We start from the raw sequence: 25,258 nt of genomic DNA on the forward strand, positions 1-25,258 counted from the left end.
ATTTTCCGAAAAAAAAAATTGAAAAAACTCAAAATTTAAAAAAAAACCTACCAGAAAAAAAATCTATCAGACCTACAAAATGTTAGTCATAGAATGGAATTTTTTTTAGAAAAAAAAAAATCATAGGAAAAAAATATTTTGAAAATTAAAATTAATTTTTCTCGAAAACATATGCTTTTCAAATTCGGAAAGAAATAGATATAAATAGCCCTTAAAATTTCCATACATCGGACGATGGGCACAATTACATGGAAAAAGTTTTTCGAACAACAACTTTTTCATTTTTTTTTCTTTGAAAAAATACTATTAATGTTTGATTCGTAACATTTTTATGTATAAATTATTGCAATTTACATGCTCTGCTAACTTTTCTTTATTTAGAAACATGTCAAGAACATGTCAAACGTGAGAATTTACACACAAAATGTTACGAGCAAAACATCATTTTTTTCAGGAGAGTTCATAAAAAAATGACTTATATTCCAAAAACTAGAAAAGATAGAAAGTTGATGTCTTGGACAAAAGTTTATATTTTAACATTTCATCCTTTGACAAGAATTTTGTAGAATTTTTTGGTTATAATGTTTTGTAAAAAATAAAAAATAAATTGTCTTTTTCCAAAAAGTAGTCTAATTCTTTTTCGAATATTTCAAGTGTCCAAAGTTGCTTAAATGACCCATGTCTTTACACTCCTAAGACTAGTTGGCATGAAATTCGTCATTTGGCTTTTTATGCAAGATTATTTATTATAGATTACATTTTTTTATATTACGCACAGTACTGAAAATTCATAAATTTCTAAAAATTCATATCTTCATGTTGGTGAGTCCGACACGGTCCCACTATACGTACTTTGTTAAATTGAAAGGATTTTATAATGAAAATATTTTTAGAAATATTTAGAGAATGGGTCTTGTTTGAGCTATAAATACTTTTTATATTAAATTTTTGAGCAATATTTGTTAACAGTGTTTTTTAAATGTTTTTTTTTTTTATTATAATTCCAATAATTTTCCAACAACTTTGCCGTGTATTATATTTCAATCAGACCTCTGGATTTCAAGTAAAAAAAAATTTATTCAAGAATGTTCAATGATTCTGAATGCGCCCTTAGGCGTGAAGCACAAATTACGTAACGCTAAAAATCCGTATTTTAGATATAGTTGCGACAGTATAATCACGCTTCCATAATTTCTGAAATTACGAACCAGTAATTTTATCAAAAGAAGTGCCTTGTGAAAAAGTTATTGCTATTTCTGGAGCAGCATGAGGGTGATAGTCTTCTATGATTTGAATTATCAAGCTTTCACAATCCACCAAAAAACTGTCATAATTTTCGTATACGATTTTTTTTTTGTTCAACCGTCATCACTTTTTCACCAGAAACAAGAAACAGAGAGGCGTCATAAATCTAGCAATTTGAAACTAATTTAAACTGTCGTTAACCATATCATTCTCAGCGTCAGCATCACAGATAAACACTTGAATAATGGTACCCATCAGATCACTCAAAACGATCAAAAAAAACTAGCTACAAATAGAGGAAAACTTCCAACTTTTCGACTTCCCAAAGATTGAGAGGAAAAGTTTCGCCATTTATCCTCATGGGGCCGAGGCAGCCGGCTCAATGAAAACATAGCCAAGCCAGGCCATAAAGAAGAACGCGTATGTGCGAGCAGCGATGGAATTTCGCACAGACGTATGACTTTAACAAGTCACTCTGAGATGATTCTGCTTTTTTTCCACACATGCTTTGGACCACACCAACCGAAATGGCTGTCATTGGGTGGAAATAATGGGGGCGGGAGACCCCATATTCGCCATTTTACGACACACACGGAATCCTGTTCGGTTGTGATTTGTTGTTTCGTGGAATGGGTTGACGTGAAACGATACTAAATTCGCGCGCTGGGGCATGACTTGACGCGCGAAGGCTTTTGTCGTAAAGTTGCTCGATGTGGTTTAGCAAGAGTTGTGTGAAATCGGATGGAATCGTATAAGTTTTAATGCCCGTATGTGCCGGGAAGAAGTCGGCTAAATACTAAATCCCGCATCACAGGAAACATCGGCGCGGTCGGCGATATATTATTCGTCCGTTTGAGTCTGAGTTTACTTTATTTACGGTGAGAAACTTACCTCGAAAATCAGTCTGAAATCTGCTTGCTCCACCCGCAGCAATTCGCACGTTGTTTTCGTCACTACCGTACTGTCGCGGGGCAGGTCGTGTAAGATGGACTCTCCGAAGGTAGCACCGACGCCCAAATTACATAGCGTTACCGCAAGCTGGAATTAGAAGAAGGAATAAAACTGGCTTTAGATTGCTAGTTCGAATGTGTACACATAGCATCTGATACACTGGAATTACTAGTTTCTTTCTATGCTGACAATATCTGCTTTCTTGTGAAACTTCGGAAACTATAATAAAGTTATCAGTTTGCCGCCGTTGACAATAATGTCGTAACTTCTCTGGATTTCCCAGGGACACAGAAAATGCGAACGGGAAAAACATTTCTGGGGCTTTCCAGAATCGGGTGATAGCTACAAGATGTTACATTGTGTGCGCTGTGGGGAAAAGGGGGAAACGATTTCGTTGAAGTTAATAAATTAATTCTGTTGGAGAATCCCATCACTATTCAGTTGAAGTAAGTTTTTTGCGGAACAATCAAATGGAACAGCGGACGGGGAGATGCAGCTACGATCCGAGTGGACCCAACAGAAAGCCATGTGAAAATCATTCAGTTTCATTAGATGGGATGTCCTCATCATTAGTAACAACATTATTTTGTGGCAAGTTCCCCGAACGGATGGAATGGAGGAATTTGTTGAATTCATTTTACTCTTGGTGCCCTAACGGAATTGGATCAGTTTTGATGAAAACCGGGGTTGTGGAATTTAGTTGGATTCAACGAAATAAACAATATGTATTCCAAAGTTCGCATGTTACACTCTGCTTTTAGTCGTTATCCATTCTGTGCAAAATAAAATCGATGCCCAAAATGCGATGAATTTTATTCAGTTCCAGATCCGTTCGTTACGACAAATATTTCAACTGAACTTTTATGAATTCACGTACGCTTACGCCATCAGTTTCTCATCTTTCATTATCTATTAACAAATGGATTTTGCTATTGAATTGCGTTCAAATATTTATAATTATATTCTTTTCTAGGATTCAATTCTAGAAATAAACAAAAGAATGTTGGTGTCTTCAGGTAATATTTCTGTCTTTTTTGGAATAGGTTCAGATTGATTGCCTTTTCTGGCTCAACTAAGCCAACTGTCGATATTTAAATTCAGTCGAACAGTGGCCCGAAGATAATATCGTCCGCCAACACACCAGAGTTAAGACCCAATAAGTAATATTGGTCAATTTTGGAGGATAAATGAATGAAGAAGGATGAAACTGCAAGCGAAGAGAACGACTTGAAGTGAAGATGGATTCGGTTGTTCATCGAATATTATGTAAGACTGCATCGAAAAAATAACTTTTAATAAAAAGTTTTGGTGGCTGTGTGAAGGGTTGTTACTAGTTTCTTTCTATGCTGACAATATCTGCTTTCTTGTGAAACTTCGGAAACTATAATAAAGTTATCAGTTTGCCGCCGTTGACAATAATATCGTAACTTCCCTGGATTTCCCAGGGACACAGAAAATGCGAACGGGAAAAACATTTCTGGGGCTTTCCAGAATCGGGTGATAGCTACAAGATGTTACATTGTGTGCGCTGTGGGGAAAAGGGGGAAACGATTTTTTTGAAGTTAATAAATGAATTCTGTTGGAGAATCCCATCGCTATTCAGTTGAAGTAAGTTTTTGTGGTTTTGTAGAAGCAGGTGAGGATGGTTAATTCCTAATTCATCCTCGTCCTCGCGAGTACAATACACAAACTGGCCATATGTCGAAATGTGTTTCTTTATTGCCAATGCACGTATGGTACTCAGTATGAAACGCGGCCACCGGCAACTATTCATTTATTTCATCATCATCATCCCTTCAAGCAGGGACCCCGGTCTGGAAGGTCGAAAAAATCACCCTCAGAAATGATGTCCTAAAAAGTTTTTTCGATATTTGATTTTGTTGGAAAGTTACAGCCAGAAGAATGAGATCACCTCTTGTGATATAGTATTGCTGTAGAAATTATAAACGTGTTTTGCTCGAAGTCATGTTTTTTCAGCCGGTAGAATTTATTTTTATTATTTATTATAGTAATATTTATAATTGGATGTTTAGTGTTCATTTCTAGACGAAAACATTCGATATCTCAGGATCTACTCGTCCGATTTGGATGATTTTGTTTTATCAGAATGTAAAAATGGATTATCTGGAGATATCTATTTTTTTCGATTTTTTATGAGTTTCTAAACTGTGATTTATCATAAAAAATATCTCATTTTTAACAAAAATGGGGGCCATTTTGGTAATTTTCCGATTTTTAAAACCGCTATGTAACGCTTACGATATTGTCCTAAAGTTTCAAAAGCTCCATTCGTACACTCGAAAAATGGAAAATGCATCTTCAAATATACCTTAAACAATAACGAAAATACTCGAACACTTCACTTTATTCCTAGCATCTGAAAAAATCACAAAAATTCATTATTTTTCGACTTTCCAGCAGGGGTACCTTAACAGAGCATAAAATCAACAATAAAATGTAATATGTAAACACTGTCCAACCTACGATATGGAATCTGACGCGCTGCTCTTTCCATTAAACGTCCGCCGCGAAATTAATAACAAAACATTGGAAATAGATCATATTAACCGCGCGATGTGATATTCTTCATTCACAACACAGTATCGACACTCCGAACCAAATTCACTGTCAGACTTCGCGTCGGGAAAAGGTGTGTAGCTGTTAGCTGCTCGCCGGCTGGAGTGAGACTAGAACAGAAATCACAAAAGAAATTTCTTTTATGTTTCCCCGGAAGCAAAGACGGAGCCAAAGGTGCAATTTTTTTTTTCCTGCTCCGAATCAATGCTTTTGCGCGTCGATACAAGCATACCTTGTGCCTATTCTGTGAATGCATTCTGGAAGAAATAGCTTCGTACATTCGTTCAACACATAAGTGAAAAAAAACTGACAGTGATATCCCTTGAATAAAATAAATTACGATAATTTTGGCGATGGTGTGGATATATTCAAACTGTGCTTTGTTTGCAATTTGAAAACAATACAGGTTGGACTGATTGGATTTTCTTTCAGATAATGCAATACATTTTCCAATTATTCAATAGCTAACGTATAAGCGTTGGAAATCTTTCATAATTTTGTTATATTTTCAATTTTCAGATTTTCATTTTATACCCTATATTCCTGTTAATCGTAGTCTCAAAGCTTTTGGACTATAGATCAGATTTTTAAGCCAATATTTAGAGCCAGCGTTCAGATTCAGACTCTCGATTTTATCACTGAAAATGTTTCATTTATATCACGTTTTTCGAAACATAAGAAATTATATTCAAAGTTCAATTTGTCGTTAGATTATTGAACAAAAAATGAGAATTAAGTAGAACAAATTATTTTTAAGCTTTCATCCCGCCTCTAGTGATTGAAAGTATTCGCGAAAGATGTTCTTACTGTGGAATTTGCAGCGAATACTTGGTATTTATTTTAAAAACCTCCGTACTATTTTCTAACGTTCAAAATCAACAAATATGGGTGTTTCTGAGCGACTTTCTCTTGTGTTTGATACGGGTAAATGGCAGTAGTACAGTACTTTATTTCGTCAATTGTATCCAGTTATTTGAATACTATAGGAAATGACAACTTTTACATCAAGACTTACGTGACAAGAGCACCAGAAAGTTGGCTATAAAAGTTTATAATTTGTAAAAGCTGGGCATTTTTGAAAACGAAAAAAAAAAAGATTCACATGCAGAGCTCGAAAATTGTGCGTTATTTTTTGAGTACCTGCATCGCTCAAGTTCAGAAGTTTCTCCATTTCAAAAAAGAGTTTCGGTTTTCGTAAGCTCATAATATTGTATGTAATAAAAAACCAGGTATATCATCGCGACAAAAACATCAAAACATTACATTAGTTCATACGGAAAAAGGAGAATCAAAACTGATCAAACCAGATAACTTTCGGGCCGTGTTCTGTGATAAGCTTGAATTGCCATTGATGATAATTGGAAGATTGAACAATCTTCGAAGTTTAAAATATATGTCACTTCCAGTGTATTCTCGAGAATCTGGTGATGCTTGAATGAACAGGCAACAATTTCGTGTATGGTTCCAAAATCAGTTTATCCCGGAAGTTCATGCTTAACATGTCATGTTAACATGCTAGTTAATTGTAGTGCGCCCTAATGAAATTTTATGTGATAATAGATTATTATGAGATTTTTTTCTACTGACAAACGTATTGGTCAACCCATGTAGCAGAAAATAACTCGAAATAACTATCTAATCAACCCAGAAACAATTGAGATAACAATCATGCTAAGTTCATAAACGCTGATCCAGACACTGTTTTACATTAAAAGATGTATAATTTTGGCATTTTCTCTGCTATTTTAGTCTTCGCAGCATGTTTTATCAACCACAATCACCAAATGGATGTGGTGCAATCTATGAGTACGAAATTTCTCCGTCAAATCTGTTTATGATTCTTGTTCCAGAAACTGAAATAGTCGTACGGGAACTCGAAGAAGAAAGAATATATCTCGATGTCAGATGCTATCAACAGGGCCCGAAATCTTCGAAGGTGAAAAATGAGGACCGACTGTCATCTCAGCAGCTTCGCTTCGACTAAAACTGCTTCGGCAGTCGACGCCAACAAAAACTATGGATGGGTTCTACCTATGATATAACCGCAAGGTTGACGTAGGACTGCCGTTGGTTTAGTAATCAATTGTATTTCTTCAATTAGCAATAATCCCACCTCGGATGTCCCTCATTGGGTACAATATCGCCGCTGCGCAGAGCTATCTATTGATTATATTATTGATTAATCTAGTGAATGAATGAAACTATTTACGAATATTCAATTGCAAACTAATCCCAATTTATGTCAATTCATGCATTATGGTAGTAGTTATTGCAGCAAATAGTTATCAACATTTTGCCTAATCATCAAACGGTATGCGTTCAGTGAGCTGGCGACATGAAGAGATATCTTCTAATGCAGTCTTGAATAATCGAGCCAAAGCGTTGCATTTGTACCCGCTTTTGTAGACCATGTTAGCAAAACGAATTCCGGAGTGTAAAAAAGCATGGGGGTATAAAAGTATTGCCGGCTTGAATGTATCTGCAATGCCGATGCCCGAATGCCCAATTTCTTGGTTTCGGAATCTGTATTGGGAAAACACATTACGGTTTGCAAAAATGCAAGCGAGTACAAACGTACCCGTAGTTTGCATCTATTTTGCAATGCCAATTTCCCCAAGCTCCATGTTTTTTAAATATGTGTTAGGGAAACATTCCAATTTGCAAAAACGCAAACGAGTACAAAAGTACCCACTGCTTGCATCTATTTTGCAATGCCGATTTCGCCAGACTTCATGGTTTTGAAGTTTGTGTTAGGGAAACATCCATCCATTCCAGCGATCGTACCTCAATCGTTGCGCAATCATAACTGTTGCACAATCATAACGGAGTGGATTTCCGAGCGGCACTCGTTTATATACCGATAGGTGTAATTTCAATAGCCTGTTTTGAAAGCAATTTTAGGGCTATTGAAACAAGTTTTGGATCAAAAAGTAGCAAGCATATAACGCGTAGACATTTTATCTTTCGAATGAAGTGTTTATCATACCATTTCGTTCAGTTATTTAGGAGCTATTAACGTTCAAAATCTCGTTCTCCGGCGTAACGCCTTCGTTTTCGAAACTTTGAACTTACACCCCAGTATAGAAATGAAAGACGTAGTCCTACGTCAAAAGAGACTTGACTAGAAAATGAATTGACTAGCGTTGACTAGCGAGGATGACTGGTGAACTAGTCCAGTCAGTGGTTATTTTAACTGACTCGACTAATGAATACAAATCTGTCTCTTCATTCAACTGACTTCAATCCACACTTCCATTTCCCCCTGACACTAATTCATACCCGCGTACGCAATATTATTTTTACGTCCTTATAAAGAGGAACGAAAACATGATTTCTGATGCAAAAAAGAAGTTACCCCATCAATGGACGGTTTATTGTCTACCCATCGTGAACTCAAACCAACGAACTTAGACATTTATCAAGTATGCTATAAAGGTCCTCGCGTTAGTATTAGTTAGTATTAGGCGTGCAAAATAGCGCACACACACTGCACGTTATTTTATACGTGTAAGTAATTTTCGTGTATGACACAAAAGAATCTAGCTCACCTGTAGCGTATGTCAAACCACGTTGAACTCAAATATCGATGCATGCACATGTACATGGGAGAGAGAAAGAGAGGAACGAATTCGTTTTGGGCGAAGTCACTTCAAAATGCAATGAGGACAATTTGACTGGGAAGAATGAATTGATATAGATGAGTCGGTAGAGGGAGATAGCGACTGAACGTACAACTGACTGTTCAGTCGTTTTGGCGGAGAAACTGCGTGCAGAAGCCAAAAGTCATTACTAACTGACTATGGATAGAGTCAGTCAGATAGTCAGCTGATTATCCTCAGTTGACTATGACTATGCAGAGCCCTGGCTATCAGTATGAAGAATGGGCAATTAGAAAGAAATGAATATATTGATTTCGAGGAAGATGAAGGAAAAAGTAAAGATTAAAAAATAATCTATTTCGAATATATCACGTTTCCATCATATTACGCGAAAATTATTTTTGAGCGTGATATAATTTGTTCCCATATTCATGCACATTTCGACGAATATAATAATTTGAAAAAAAAAAAATTTTTTTGAGCAGTGTAACCGATTTTGATCTTTTTACAGCAGATGAAAGGATTTTTTAGGACAAAACATGTTTCTCTGGTTTAAGGTGTCGTAACCAAAAAGATCCTTGCTTTTCGAATGCTGAAACTTTTTATACACTTTTTCTACAACATATGATCAACTCATACAGGCTCGTTATGTTTACGTTCTTGAAATATTTTATTTTTGCCCATTTTCTTTGATGATTTTGTGGAATATACTTATTTGTACTAATTTGTATCTCAAGCGATATATTGACTGATCAAAGAAAATGAAAGGTTTTAAATGGAATGGAAATGAAATGAAAATGAATGGAATGATTCGTGAACTGCATGCCGAATGATGATCAGACGAAAACTTTGGAAAATATCGTTATGAAGTTTTTGAGGTGTCGAGGCCGAAGATTTTTTTAGTTTTTTAGATGACTCTTGGGAAGCTGAGAGTTTTTTACATAATTGATACGTTATGTAAAACACATACCAAATCCTTCATTTGCTGTAAAGAGATCTTTCGTGTGTACTCTGGTCGGAATCAACAGAAAAAGAAAAAAAAGAAATAGAACCCAATACAAAATATGTCTTTTTGACATTTGTATGACATTTAAAGAAGTGTCAACCTTCCAAAAATGACATAAATAGCTAGAGTTGCTAAGGTGCCGTCACTTCGAAAATCACAAAAAAAAATATTTCTGAAGGTTTCGTAGAAAGTATGGATTTAAAGTGCATTTCAGAATTTTCAGTAAACTTTTCGGATAGGACTATATTAGTTTGCCCGAAAAGTAATTCCCGATGATTTCATAGCAAATGAAATACATTTTTTTGTACATAGAATGAAAGCATAAAGATGCGATGTACATCATTTCAAAGCTTAAACTCTCAAGCTTTCGAATATTTTACGAACGAACATTTTTATCTTAGAGTTTGTAAATGTAGTTGACAAAAATATCGGAAAGAAATAAAAAATCGATTTCGTTCTGGTTTTTAAAAAGTTGTTGTAAATAAACACAATTTTTCCCAACTAATTCAATAGAAAATCCAATCCAATTAGTCAGCTTCCATTTGATTCTCATAACGTCCCTGTAGGACCTTTTAATACAGAGATATTGTCGTTTGAATGCAAAATTTCCTCTTCGTCTTTGATGATTAATTGTTCAACAAATAATGATCGCATCGCAAATCGAAAGGTAGTTTTAGAACATCGCTTTTGCGTGTATGGTGGAATATTTGCGGAGTCTTTAATTTGGAACCTACATAAATCGTGGATACATACCTTTACTGTGGAGTGGAGTTATTTATGGAGTGGGCCAATCTTCAAACTAAAAGTGGCCAGCCTCCCCCAACAGAAAATGCGTTATTCAGCAACACATAAAAGCGACACCGTACTGTTTTAAGCCCTGGGAAAATCATTAGTCAATCATCAGCTATTGAATTTTTATCATGTCCAAAATGATGTTTCCATAGATATTCCGCCTGAAAACCTAAAATTGTCTAAAATTGAAGATTACTGATATCGAGGGTGGATACAGAATTGATTGAAAAGAATGTTAAAAAGTTATATGCTTGAATTTAATTTATAAAACATGATATAACTCTTTCTATCCCATTATAATTCTTTGACGTTACATTGGACGAGAAGCGATTCTCAAATATTCATGGGCATTATGTTTGGTTTTCATTTTCCAAGAATCAATTTTCGAGCGCTCGCTTGCAACTTTTGAAAAATGTACTTGTAAACTTTCATTATAATAAATGTGGCGTGTACCGGACGTATCTTTCCACAAAAAAGCAGCTCAATATCGAAAGCGTTGGGTAATGGAATTCAGGCAAACGATGCCCTCGAATAAAAGCTTCCCCAAAACTGTAGAGCAAATAATGTTCCCTATAGGGAGGGTAAACATTTACAGAATGCAGAACGCAGAATGCAAAAGTTTTAAGTTTCCTCTTGTTATTTTTACTATCATTTTTCGCAAAGTTACTTTATCCCTATTCATTGCACTCAGCCGAAATGAGCTGTACCAACCCACCTCGTTGTGTGATGCATTGTTAATGTTCGTCCTGCATCACAGCAAGGGCAGGATGCAGTACACTCCCAAAAAAAATTTTACGTCCACTGCTGTGGAAGTCAGATTTTACCCAAACTTCTCAACTATATTTCTCTATATTACACTTGAATGCATTTTACAAGTCGTTGTTGCTTCATTGGCGAGGAAGTTCAAAGCAGTTGTAAGACTTTCAACAATCGCACTTTGGAAAATTGGAGCATCCACCCCTCAACATTGATTGCTTGAAATATTCTTCTTCTTTGTTCTAGGAATACAATAAAGCCAATTCAGCCACGTGAAAATTATTGTTATGGCAGTTCACCTGTATTGAACCATCCACAGCGCCAGATGCTGTGGCAATCCTCTTCTATTTCGCGTTCGCTTCATCGCAATCGATTTATCTACAGATCCGTATTATTTACCTTGTTCCTCCATCTCGCGGTGTCCTTATTCGATAGGTCGTATCCACCGTGCCGTCGTCGGCTTCTCAGGTACCACATTCCAATGGAGAGCGGGAGTGTCTTTGTCACGCTTCGCGTACTGTTTGTTTTCACTCAAAAGTATTCACAGGGAATGTCATTTCACCTTTGTTTTCGCCGAATTTGTTTGAGTTATCAAGCTAATGTCCTTACGTATGGTGTTGTTCGATAGTAGATTGAGCTTCATTCGGTTGGATCGTTTGGACAGAATGGCACTCAACAGAAGTACCGTCAAGTTTGCCGAATCGCCAACGAAATGTAACACTGTTGACGATGGCCAATGTGCCAAAAGAGCAAATTCAAGTAGTCCTAGTCCTTGGGTGGTTTGATCCAGTGGCAAATATTGGCGAGTGGCCGTGGGAGGAAACAACTATTGTGGGATGGTGTCGCTTGCGATTACTAGAGACTCTCAAAGGAGCAGCTGTCGATGGAGCTATTCCGGGTGGTGGGCGGCTCTTCAAATAGCAGGAAAAGAACAAGACAAGACAGGATTTGTTTCTATCTTATTGTGAACACAAAATTCACTTGCTTCAGCCAAGTGTTCCATGTAAGTTGGAACGATGTCGGTGCACACGGGCAGAACGTGTTCGAAGTGCAGATTGAAAAACTTTTTGCCGTTATGAGATATGTGAAAAAGATTGCATAGTCATGTTGCTATTCAGGGTGAGGCGGAGAGGTCGGAAAGGAAGCGTGTAAAAAGAAAACTGTCGGAGGCTAAAATTCGTGACTAGCCAGATTCATAACAAATTTTTTCTTGCTAGCAAGTTCGAATTATAACGAACAAGTTAATTTAGGGGTTTTACAGTATTAAAAAATCGGAAATCCACTAATAGTATTTGATCAATATTGAAATGACTACGAGTAATTTAACGTTCAGGTAAATCGAAGCTCTCCAACCAAAATAAGCCGGCAATAATACCAACTGCTTTGAATACTTCGAAATCGTTGATGCGAATCATGCAGTATTCAGTATTCCGTTCCTCGGGCGACAATTCGTCAAGTGTTGGTCAAAAGGAAATTGAAACTTTTTCAGGTTGTTCTCAGTAATGAAGTAAATTCAACTTAATTCAAACCGAACCCAATGGATTTAATGGATATTGGCGTGATTTACGAAAAAAGAACAACTCGAACTTTGGTGACGAATCGTGCTTGGAATGGGCAGGGTTCTGCGCAGCTGAAAAGGTCAAGACAGCTTTTTCATCCGTCAAAATTAATAGAAAGGACTACTTCCGGATTCAACTGGACAATTTACTACCTTTTTACGCATATATCACCGAAAACAATATACGATTCAGTCTCACAAGTTATGTAACGTTAAAAATAATGAACATCTGATGTGGTCAACGTATGCTGGTTGTAAAAAGTGCGTATTATCTGTCAGTCGATGTAGCGATACCAACACTACCTCTGGCAACAAATAGAAACAACAATGTGTGCGGGTGATAGCAAAAATACAGAAGCACGCTGCGCCAGACGGTACGAAAATGGATGCGGTGGCTCTCCTTGAATTCAAAGTTACGAATAAAAATGAAATTGCACCGGTCTGTGCAATATATTCTAATCACAATACCATCGTTCTTCCAAAATGATTTTGCTCCTGGACTTTGTGTCGAGCAGATCCGTTGTGTGTAATATACGCATTAGGAAAGACTGCTTTCCGATCTCTAGCTAAAGCGAGGCTGGGTATTAGACATTATTCATAATTATTTATATCTAATAAGTTATTAATAAGGAAGAAAGAAAGAAAAAGTTATTAATAAGGAAATCATTAATATCTAATAACAAGTTCTAAGTTAGCGGACCTCCGCGAACACGAATTTCACAAAAGAAAATTCGAATTTGGATCCTCAAAGGAATCATCCAATCAGTAACAACAAGTAACGTACGATATCAACTATCTCTGAAATTACATTTCACATCGTAATTTTATTGACCTTTGTCGGTGAGGCTCTTGCTTTTTTGTTTTGTTCATGACTTTCACTGATTTAGGATTGGGCGATCTGGGAAGATCGATCTTTTCCTCTCAGGTTTCCAATTGTTTGGATCGATTCGTTGTACTCCCAAAAATCGCGGAAATCGATCTTTTCTTTTAGATCTTTCGGACCTTTTGGATCGTAGAAATTTTTTTGCAAATTTGTTTCTCAATGAATAATTATTTTGATCTAACTAAAAACCACCTAACAAGTTTCCTAAAAAATTGATCCCTTTAAGGTTGACAAATTAGCGGTCGTAAACTTAGTAGAAGCAGTTTTGTAAGTTTGGTAATTACAAAACAAGTGGTTTTTTTTTATCCAAAATATATATTTTTATTAAAGCTCATATGGCGTCAACCTGACGGGGCCGGGAGTTCAATATTTCGACAATGTTTGCCTTATAACTATGTTAGTAATATGTAACCGATTACTCGCGGTTGGCTCGAGGTTAGTATTACAAGTGTTTTCGTAATTGTGATGTTGCTGTCTCCAATGCTCTGTACCTGTGCCCGACACGGGTTACAAGTGGTTACAAGTTATATTTACACCATCATTTTCTGCTACCATTTCTGAGACTGCTACCAAGATTCCGAGTAAATGCCAGACATATAGCACGATTGAATTGTATGGAATCACTATCAGCGATGTTCTGGATAAATATCAGCTGTTGAATTTCTAATAATAATTTCCAATTAATTTATTTAATTAAATAATTCAATGACGGTACAGGATGAACGCCCTGGAAAATACAATTTTTCTGGGCTTTCAAGTTTTTTTCTGACCATCATTCTGAGAATCAAAATAAAATACCTTTGACGTCTGAATATATTTTTTTCCAATTCATTTATTTGTAAGACTCAATCGCAAAAGCTTTGCGGAGCCGCTAATTCAAGATTTCTTTATACAAAATTTCAACTTAAAGCTATGTTTGGTAGGATTCGACTGATTACTCGTGGTTTACTCGAGGTTAGAGGGGCAACAATTCTTATGGGACTGGTGAGGTTAGAAGAGAATACACTTATAGAGGGAGTGATTAAATTGGAAAAAAGACATTCGATTTTTAATATATCTATTCAGTACAGATCGATCCTTTGGTACCGATTTAACCAGTGAATTAAAGTGAAGTTTAGAAAATCGATCCGTCAAGATCGATATTTTCCTAAAGATCGCCCAATCCTATAAGAACCTTCCCCGGCCCAAAAACCCCTACATACAAATTTTCACGCCAATCGCTCCAGTAATTTCCACGTGCATAAGAATCAGACAGACAGAAATCCATTTTTATATATATACAACCATACCATGCCCAACCGATATAGTAGTTTTCAGATTTCCGTGAGGTAGTTTTGTTCCTTATCGCAAAATATTCTACCCGTATTTTTCTATTTTCATTATTAGGGTGCCCATTTTTCATTTTAGGGTGGTCCGAAAAATTAATTTTCCCCCTTTTTCCGAAAATCACTTTTTTCAAAAAATCATAACTTTTGATCTACTGGCCCGATTCTAATTATCAACATATCAAATCGAAACCAATTAGCTAGTCTAGCTTGCAAAAAAATAGATTTTGTTTTAAAAATTATTGATTGTTTTTGTTTTCCATAGCTTACATGGTCTTGGGACCAAGGGCGCTATATATTTTTTAAAAATTATTTTCTTGAGCTAAGGTTTTTTTTAACATAACATATCCGAAGAAGGCTTATTTTTTGTTCTTGAGTTATTATTTTTCAAAATTAACCGATGGTGCGAAAAATCATTATTCACCTTTGTTCCATAATTGACTTTTTTCAACAATTCATAACTTTCGAGCTACTGGGCTGATTTAGATGATCGATATATCAATTTGAAGCCAATGAGTAAAAAAATGGTCCATGGCCTCGAAAGCATGTAAACTATGAAAAACAATTACAATCAATTATTACGAAAACAAAATTCAATTTTTCCCAAGTGTAATATTTATCTAAACAAGAATAGTTCATTGGCTTTAATGTGATATATCGATCATCTGAATTGGCCCAGTAGTTATGAATTTTTGTGATGGAAAAAAGGGGTAATAATTGATTTTTCGGACCATCGGTTGATTTTGTAAAATCACAACTCAAGAACAAAAATAACGCCTGTCCGATATTTGGATATGTTATGTAAAAAAACCTCAGCTTTCAAGAAAAAATATAACCAATATGGTTCCCTTGCTACCGAGACCATGTCTACTATAAAAAACAAATACAATCAATATAAACCGAAACAAAATCATTTTTTTAGGAAGTGTAGTGTTTTTGCAAAGAGGACTAGTTCATTGGCTTCAATTTGAAATGCTGGTCCTCAAAACCGCCCCACTAGTTCAAAAGTTATGAGTTTTTGAGAAAGTAAAAAAGTTAGCTTGTTCTTAACATACTGCGAACCGCTCACGAGTTTTATCTATTACGGATGGATCACGAAATAACTCGTGTTTTCTACGCTTGATGGTTAAAACCTTGTTCTGACAAGACTCTAAAAAGGCCTACCGATAACCCGCCTTCGTCTTATACACACAGAAGGAAACGATCTCATTCGTGGAATCCGAACAAATGAAGCGTACAAGTTTGCCCCAAAATGTGCGGTCCTTAATATGTTAATGATGGATCGTGCTCAAAATTAACATTAAGACCACTAACAGTAGTACAAACTTAAAAAAAATTTGAAAAATGTTCAGTGGGAACATTTTTAAATTAACAAAAATGAAACCTCATCATTTCCGTCTGGACAATTTACCCCGCGTCTTCCAAAAACAACTTCAGATTCCGTTTGAAAAGAGTCAAAATTTTCGAATGAGTTTGAGGATCAGTTGCATTTACTTTTCTACCACTTTCGGGTTTCCGGTGTTTTTGACAAAAGGTTTGTAATAACTCATTATTTTGACAACGAATGCTTAGTGTGATTGTATACACTTTCAACGAAATTAAGTGAAATTTTGATAAATTTTACTCATGCTATAAATAAATTGCAGCATTTTTATTGTGTCTGTTGATCGTTTATGTTAGTGTTCAAATATTGAATTTTTATGTATTGTAGCATAGCTGAAATACTTAGTGAACAACATCATATTGATAATGATAGATTGTTTTACGCTGAAGTAGTTACAAAATTGCAGCTAACAGTTTTATAGCATTTTCCTCCGAAGCACATTTAGCCGAAAACATTTACCGGATGTAAATAAACACTCAAAAACAATAAGCCGAAAAACATAAAAAAATTCGAGGGGTTGTTTCCGAGACACGACCCCTAAGGACGTAGGACTCCACAATCTTTATTTTTTTAATTTGTTGGCTTGCGTGGTTTTGTAGAATCAATTCAAGAAGCAACGATTCCTTCTTGCCTTTGCGAGAACAATACGCTAATTGGGCATATGCCGCAATTTGTTTCTTTATATCAATGCACGCATTGTACTGAGTATGAGAGACATCTCCCCTGCATCGCTATTCAACAAGCATCGAACACGCGTCTAACAGATGCACACAGTTGCAGCGATAAAAATGAAACATCGGAACACACTTCATGTAAAATGTTCGCTAGCGTTCACAGCTCGAGGGGAAACATAAAACACAAAACGAGCAGAATAAGCGACCTTTGTTGTTTCGGGCACAGAAAGATTCTTAGAATTTTCCTCAGAGGAGATGCAATATTGATGCGCTAGCGACAGCTTAGTTACTAAGCAAGGGTGGAGTTTACTTCGCAAATATTCTCTTTTCGCTATAACCCTTAGTTGTTCCTATTCTAGCGGCTGCATAAGTTGCCTGTTATAGACGGCTTTGTTCGGAAAAGCGCACAAATGGACAGAACAAATGTATGAGGAAATGGGAATGCTTCCAATTGTCATCAATTTAAACCATATTCAAAAATCTTACAAAATTACCGATTCGATTGGTATGCAAACCGTTTAAATCCGTTCGCGGCAAAATTAGTTATTAACGTGGTTGGTAAATGACTGGTCTAAGCGTACCATCGGTACTTCGCGTACCTGCAGGCATAAAATAGACCCCATTCGTGGTCCTTAGCTTCCTGTCCAGTAACTCCTATCCCTACCTCCCCGTGGTACCGGCTGGGGTACGAGTAACCATAGTGAAGATCGGGTAACCAACCCCGGTGGGATCTTGGTCGTATGCTGACAGGGAAGGGGGCCTATCCGAGCGTCTGTTCACCATGGAGGAGCGGCTCAAAACAGCGTCTGATCCCCATGTTAGGGGCGGCTGATCACTGTCTTCGTGCCAGCGGGGACTCTAAAAAGAGCTGTGCACGACGGTCCTCCGGCGAGACAGGGGGTTGGTGTAGGCCCTGCAAGCCATCCGTAAAAATAAAACGCACAGGAAAATTCACAAAGAAATTCGAGACAGGACAATCGGACTAGACTTACGCAAAGAACACGGACTAGAGATTGGAAACTCGGAACATGGAACTGCAAGTCTTTCAATTTTCTTGCGAGTACCCGAATTCTTTCGGAAATATTAAGAGCCCGCAATTTCAACATCGTAGCGCTGCAGGAGGTGTGCTGGAAAGGTTCGATGGTGCGATCGTTCCATGGTGGATATACCATCTATCAGAGCTGCGGCAACACACACGAGCTGGGTACAGCTTTCATCGTGATGGGGGAGATGCAAAAATGGGTGATTGGTTGGTGGCCGATCAATGAAAAAATGTGCAGATTGAGGATGAGAGGCCACTTCTTCAATATCAGCATTATCAACGTCCACAGCCCCCATCTAGCTAGCACCGATGACGATAAAGAAGAATTCTACGCGTAGCTAGAGCGTGAATACGATCGCTGCCCAAAACATGACATCAAAATCGTCATCGGTGATTTGAACGCTCAGGTCGGCCAGGAGGAGGAATTCAGACCGGTAATTGGTAGGTTCAGCGCCCATCAGCGAACCAACGCAAACGGCCTAAGACTTATCGACTTCGCTGCCTCCAAGAACATGGCCATACGTAGCACCTTCTTCCAGCACAGCCTCCAATACCGTTACACCTGGAGATCACCACAGCAAACAGAAACACAAATTGACCACGTTTTGATCGACGGTCGGCACTTCTCGGATATCATCGACGTCAGAACCTATCGTGACGCTAACATCGATTCAGACCACTACCTGGTGATGGTCAAACTGCGTTCTAAACTGTCAGTCGTCAATAACATAAGACACCAGCGCTCACCACGGTACCACCTACGACGACTACAGGAGCCGAACGTTGCTGCAACATTCTCGCAGCGTCTTGAAGCTGCGTTACCGTGGGTAGACGAACTGGATGCTGTTCCCCTCGATGAATGCTGGAACTCCTTAAAATCAGCAATTAGCAGCACACCAGGGACCCGTCATCGGGTATGAACAACGAGGACAACGGAAAGAATGGTTTGACGACGAGTGCCGAGCGCTCCTGAACGAGAAGGATGCAGCACGCGCAGCCATGCTGCAACGAGCGACTCGACAAAACGTGGAACGATACAGACTGAAACGAAGGCAGCAAACACATCTCTTTCGGGAAGAAAGCGCCGCCTGGAAGAGAAAGAGTGTGAGGAGATGGAGCTGCTTTATCGTTCTCGAGAATCGCCGAAGTTCTTCAAGAAACTAAACGCCTCGCACAAAGGCTTTGTGCCGCGGGCCGAAATGTGCAGAAACAAGGAAGGAGGCATCTTGACGAACGAACGCGAGGTGATCGAAAGGTGGAGGCAGCACTACGATGAACACCTGAACAGCGCGCAGACAGGAGACCTAGACGGCGTTGAGGAGGACTACACCGGTGCAATGAACAACGACGACGTACCACCCCCGACGATGGGTGAAGTTAAGGAGGCCATTAATCAGCTCAAGAACCACAAAGCAGCTGGTAAGGATGGCCTCGTAGCGGAGCTCTTCAAGGGAGGTCCGAGAAAACTTGTAGAGTGTATGCACCGGTTGATAGTCAGGATCTGGGACACAGAACAGCTACCGGAGGAGTGGAAGGACGGGGTAATCTGCCCCATCTATAAAAAAGGCGACAAGTTGGATTGTGGGAACTATCGTGCCATCACAATCCTGAATGGTGCCTACAAAATTTTGTCTCAGATCCTCTTCCGCCGCCTATCGCCAATAGTAAGTAGATTTGTGGGAAGTTATCAGGCCGGATTCATGCCCGGTTGCTCGACGACGGACCAGATTTTTACACTGCGGCAGATCCTCCAGAAGTGCCGCGAGTATCAGGTCCCTACACACCACATCTTCGTCGACTTCAAGGCCACATCTTTGATACAATCGACCGACGACAGCTATGGAGGATCATGGACGAACACGGCTTTCCCCGAAAGCTGACAAGACTGATTCAGGCAACGATGAACGGTGTGCGGTGCAGTGTGCGGATCTCAGGTGAGCTGTCGGAATCATTTGAGACTCTCGGGGGACTTCGACAAGGCGATGGAATCTCCTGTCTGCTCTTCAACGTGGCGCTGGAAGGTGTTATGCGGAGAGCGGGCTTCAACATGCGGGGCACGATTTTCAACAAGTCTAGTCAGTTTATCTGCTTCGCCGACGACGTGGACATAATCGGGAGAACACATGCGACGGTAGCCGACTTGTATACCCGACTGAAAAACGAAGCAGGGCTGATTGGGCTTGGGATCAATGCGTCTAAGTCTAAATACATGCTAGCTGGAGGGACTGATCGCAACAGAGTTCTTCTTGGTAGTAGTGTTGTGATCGACGGCGACGAGCTCGAGGTGGTAGAGGAATTCGTCTACCTTGGCTCGTTGATAACAACTGACAACAATAACATCCGTGAAATTCGAAGACGCATTGTCAATGGAAGTCGTGCCTACTATGGGCTCCGCAAATCCTTGAGATCCAACAAACTCCGACCCCGTACGAAATGTACCATGTACAAATCCCTAATTCGACCGGTTGTTCTCTATGGGCACGAAGCATTGACGATGCTTGAAGAGGACTCACAAGCGCTTGGAGTTTTCGAACGCCGAGTGCTCAGAACAATATACGTGGTTTACAGGAAAGCGGAGTATGGAGAAGGAGAATGAACCACGAACTGGCGCAACTCTACGGCGAACCCAGCATTCAGAAAGTCGCCAAGGCTGGACGAGTGCGATGGGCAGGGCATGTTGCAAGATTGCCGGACAGCAGCCCTGCAAAGATGGTGTTCGCATCGAATTCGGTAGGAACAAGAAGGAGAGGAGCCCAGCGAGCGAGGTGGTTGGACCAGGTGGAGCAGGACTTGGCAAGAATCGGTGCAGCCGGGAGTTGGAGAACTGCAGCCATGGATCGGGACTATTGGCGAAAAATTGTGAAGAAGATCTAATCTCTCAATGGGATTTAGTATCATTATAAATAAAATAAAAAAACGTTAACTTTATTTCATAAAAAACTTGCCCTGTTATCTGATTTGGCACCATTAATGTAAGATGTAGTCCTACGCAAAAAAATTGATCAAATCTCCTGACGATAGCTAATATTAATTTCATGTAATGAAAAATATCATCAAACTTATGATGTGGATTGAGGAATTGAAATACCGTTTTGTCTTGAATTCCGAACACTTAAGCTTTGCTGATCATTAATCAGTGTATAATTACTGAAAATGGTACTGTTTCTCGAAATTAATTTAATTTTTTGATACAATAGAGCCATTTCTTTAATTGACTACAATAAAATTCATTTATATTTATGGTAAAAACCAAAAATATGTCCAATTACATTTGTCTCAAATTTCGAACACTATTTAACACGTTGACTATTACGTCAGTTACCGGTGACTGACACTGAGTTTTCGCTCAGACTGCCTCTGTCACCGGTGACTGACAGTATAATATATGATAATAAAGGTAACTGATATTAGCATATAAGCTTATAAGCATTCCCTTTCGATCAAAAATACCTTCCACTACGATAAGAATCGATGACGCCAATACGTTTAAAAAATTCCAGTCGCTATTAAATCGTGGCACTCAACGTGTTAAACGTATAGCTTTGCGCAGTGGCGATATCGTAACCAATGAGGTTTTACCGAGGTGCGATTATTGCTAGTTGAAAAAAAAACGTGTTAAACGCTAATTCTAATGAAGATTTATGCATAAACGATCAATGGTTCATCCATTTATGTAGATTCTTACCTTTCCTAGCACTTAACACTTATCAGTATAGCAAACAAAATAGTTAGAACAACTACAAAAACTGAAAAATTAACGATGTCTGTCTTTTACGGAATTTGCTAACGCAACCATTTTATCACTGGTTCTGACAGCCATTTTTTTTGCAAATGCTTAATATTATGAATTATAGGGTGAATCGATACCTGTAAATGATGTTGAAATGAAGCCTATACCAATGAATACAAATTGATTTGGATTTTTCTTGATGAACCATGGAATTTCAATATAGAAAAATTCCAAAGCATAAATCTTCTAGAAATATCGTGAGAGTTTGAGAAATTCACATCGAACATTTTTAGGTAATTATTCCTTCTTTCTTCTTTTCGTTCGGGTTGTATACAAGTTTGAGAAAATTTAATCACTTATCAGAAAAGACTTATAATAATCTGATAATAATCTTTTTTTTTTAAATTTTTTATCGATGTGACGTTCGAATAAGAGTTAAGGAATCAATGAAAAAAATAATAAAAAATAAGTTTAGTTTTTGGTTTAAATTGAGTTGTATAGAAAGTTCATGCTGCTCATGTTGATCAAATCGAGATGCGAAAAAAAGCGTAATTTTAGTAGTGAAAACCCCTTCAGAAAAAGGGAAAATAGATTTGCGAACTTAAAATAGCGTTCAATACATCCTTGAGAATATTTTTGACGTAGGACTACGTCTTACATTAAGGGTGCCAAATCAGAAAACAGGTCACGTTTTTATGAAATAAAGTTAACGTTAATAACTATTTTTGCTGCGAACGGATTTTAACGATTTGCATACCAATCGAATCGGAAATTCTCTAAGATTTGTTTGATATGCGATACATTACAATTCCATAGTCTGTACATGGTTTAAATTGATGAAAATTGAAAGCATTCCCATTTTCCCATACATTTGTTCTGTCCATTTGTGTGCTTTCCCGAACAGAGCTTTCAATAATTAGCAACTTATGCAGCCGCTAGAATAGGAACAGTCGGAGACGAATGAATCGTTGGATTTAAAGTCTCCGTAAACAAAGAAAAAGAAGAAGAAGAATAGAAACAACGAAGAGGGATAGCGAAAAGAGAATATTTGCGAAGTAAGTGAGCTGTCGCTAGCTTATAAGTATTGCATCTCCTCTGAGGAAAATTCTCAGAATCTATCTGTGACCGAAACAACCAAGGTCGCTAATTCTGCTCGTTTTGTGTTTTATGTTTCCCCTCGAGCTGTGAACGCTAGCGAACATTTCACATGAAGTGTGTTTCGATGTTTCATTTTTATCGCTGCAACTATGTGCATCTGCTAGACGCGTGTTTGATGCTTGTTGAATGGAGATACGCGGAAGATGCCTCTCGTTGAATGTTCAGTGCAATGCGTGCATTGATATAAAGAATCAAATTGCGACATATAACCAATTAGTGCATTGTTCTCTCAAAGGCAAGAAAGAATCGTTGCTTCTCGAAATGATTCTACAAAACCACGCAAGCCATTAAACTTTTTCAGGTTCCCGGAACTTTTCACTAAAAAGTTATTTATGAAATTTCGACGTATTCGCAAATGATATCCGAAATGATGAACCAACAAATTTCAAAAATAAAAATTGCGTTGTCCTACGTCCTAAGCGGTCGTGTCTCGGAAACAACCCCTCGAATTTTTTTCTCGTTCCAACGCCGTCAATTGTAATAATCATAATCGGAATTTTTCATCGGAAGTGCTAACAAAAACCTTTTATATTATTAAAAAAGTCATAGCCAGCTTGATCACAAGAAAATCAGTGGCGCTTAAAGCGCATAGTGAATGTTTCAACATAGACTGAACAGTTTATACAAGTGGAGTGATCTGACTACTTCGAACTGGATAGAATAATTTCATAGGCTAAATGGCATTGGATCCTTTGCATCCGCCTCCCGGCGATCCATTGTAATACATGAATTCTAGTACATTACCCAAATGGATGGACAGAATGGGAATGTACGGACAAAGAATTGTGCTATCATTGAGACAGATTTGAAACAATATTCTCCCGAAAAATCCCTTCGTCATTGGGAAATCAATTGATGAAGTTTGTGGTAAAATTGAGGCAGCTCACACAGAAGAGAATGTTACCAAATATGCACTTAAAACCAGGAGTACGGAACAAGCACGAAAACTAATGGAAATGACCGAGTTACTTGATGGCACAAAAGTAGAAGTCGTCCCTCATGAAAGACTAAACATAAGCCGCTGCGTAGTAAGCTGCCGTGAGGTTATAGGACTAACTGAAGATGAGTTACAACAGGAACTGAAGGCTCAGAATATCATTGCTGTTCGTGGTTTAAATTGGATGAAGTAGGATTACTCGTAATGAAGGCAACAAAAAAATTAACACACCAACGCTCATACTCACAATAAACGGAACCGTACCTCCGAAATATGTGATGTTTGGTCCTCTACGTATTCCAACCAGACTCTTTTATCCAACGCCAATGATATGCTATAAATGTTTCAACTATGGCCATGTAACTGCAAAATGCGAAAATGATGCGATTTGTAGTAAGTGCTCTCAGAGTCACCCAAGAGAAATAGAGGAATGCACTAGAGTAGCAGTTTGTAAACACTGCAGTGGAAACCACTCCCCGGTCAATGAAAAATGCCCAATATACGCAAAAGAAGAGAACATCATAAAGATAAAAGCGGAAAGTAGCATTTCATTCGCTGAAGCAAGGAAAGAATACGCCAAATTATACAGTGCAAATACTTATTCAGCAGTATGTAGTGCACAGAGTAGACTGGAGAACATCAGAAAAGACAGCGAGAAGGACAACGAAACACGCATGTTGAAGGAGGAACTGAAACGCCACAGACAACAAAGAAGTGAATCGGAAAAGGACAAAGAAATCGAAAGATTACGGATGGAATTGATACAAACGAAAAACATATTGAAAGGATTGAAACAACTTCAGGTAGAAATCGAAGAATTAAAATGCAAAGACAATCAAGCTACCGGACAGTCCACGTCAAACATATCTAACTTCTCAAGCCCAGGAACGAAATCACCGAAAACTAAGAAAGTTAAATCTACCATTGACATCAGCAGTGATGACAAACACGATGCATCACAAAATATGTATTCTGTTACGTCGACAGAGCTTGAAAAGCCAAAACATGTAAAGAGGAAATCTGGCCGTTCCCGCAAAGCGCAAGCTACGAGAAAGAAAGCAACAGATGAAAACTGTGACTCCAGTGAAATGGAAGTTTTTTAATAGAATCATTCAATGCCACGTCTTTTTTCTCAAACGTACATGTCTAACACGAAATCCAAAAAAACAAACATCATCACATCAATTTTCGGTAAATTCATTGAACACACGAGAACTTAGCATTGGAGAAGTAGATATTCAACGTAATGAAAATGAACATCACAACCAACCTACTAGCAGCAGAATAATCGGCTCGAATAGAGCCAGGGCCTTCCTCGCGTCAACCCCGACCGATGACGTTCCAGGCTTTCCTGAAGATCCGTCGGCGGCTGTTGACACGAGAGGGCTGTTTCCGCAGGCAAGTTATATGTACAATAGCTCAGTTACACTACCTAATTATATATCCCTCCGGATACAGCTACAGCTCAACTGGTAACAAACCATTACCCCATGATAATTTCATGGAACATCCAAGGATTCAGAACTGGAAAGGCAGAATTAGACTTGTTGATCAACGAAAAGGATCCATTGGTGCTTTGTTTGCAAGAGACCATGTGTCATCCTCCGCAAATTAACGGTTACACGGTTCATAACAGAGATA

General features: G+C 38.2%; 1 protein-coding gene and 1 pseudogene across 4 annotated transcripts in view; one reads left to right on the forward strand and one right to left on the reverse strand.

Annotated features, from left to right (window-relative positions):
* Positions 1-25,258, reverse strand: part of LOC129764816 (rap guanine nucleotide exchange factor 4) — a 511,489-nt gene that overhangs the window by 178,380 nt on the left and 307,851 nt on the right. For 3 of the 4 annotated variants that reach the window (XM_055764313.1, XM_055764312.1, XM_055764315.1), the window contains one exon: positions 2,137-2,283. In XM_055764313.1, the coding sequence (XP_055620288.1) occupies positions 2,137-2,283 (147 nt within the window). Of the gene's footprint in view, positions 1-2,136; positions 2,284-11,325; positions 11,488-25,258 lie in introns of those variants that run through there. The other variant, XM_055764314.1, reaches the window with a different exon arrangement.
* On the forward strand, positions 21,331-21,526 carry LOC129772039 (U4 spliceosomal RNA; annotated as a pseudogene).

Source organism: Toxorhynchites rutilus, chromosome 2 (genome assembly GCF_029784135.1).
Source record: "Toxorhynchites rutilus septentrionalis strain SRP chromosome 2, ASM2978413v1, whole genome shotgun sequence".
NCBI lineage: Eukaryota > Metazoa > Arthropoda > Insecta > Diptera > Culicidae > Toxorhynchites > Toxorhynchites rutilus.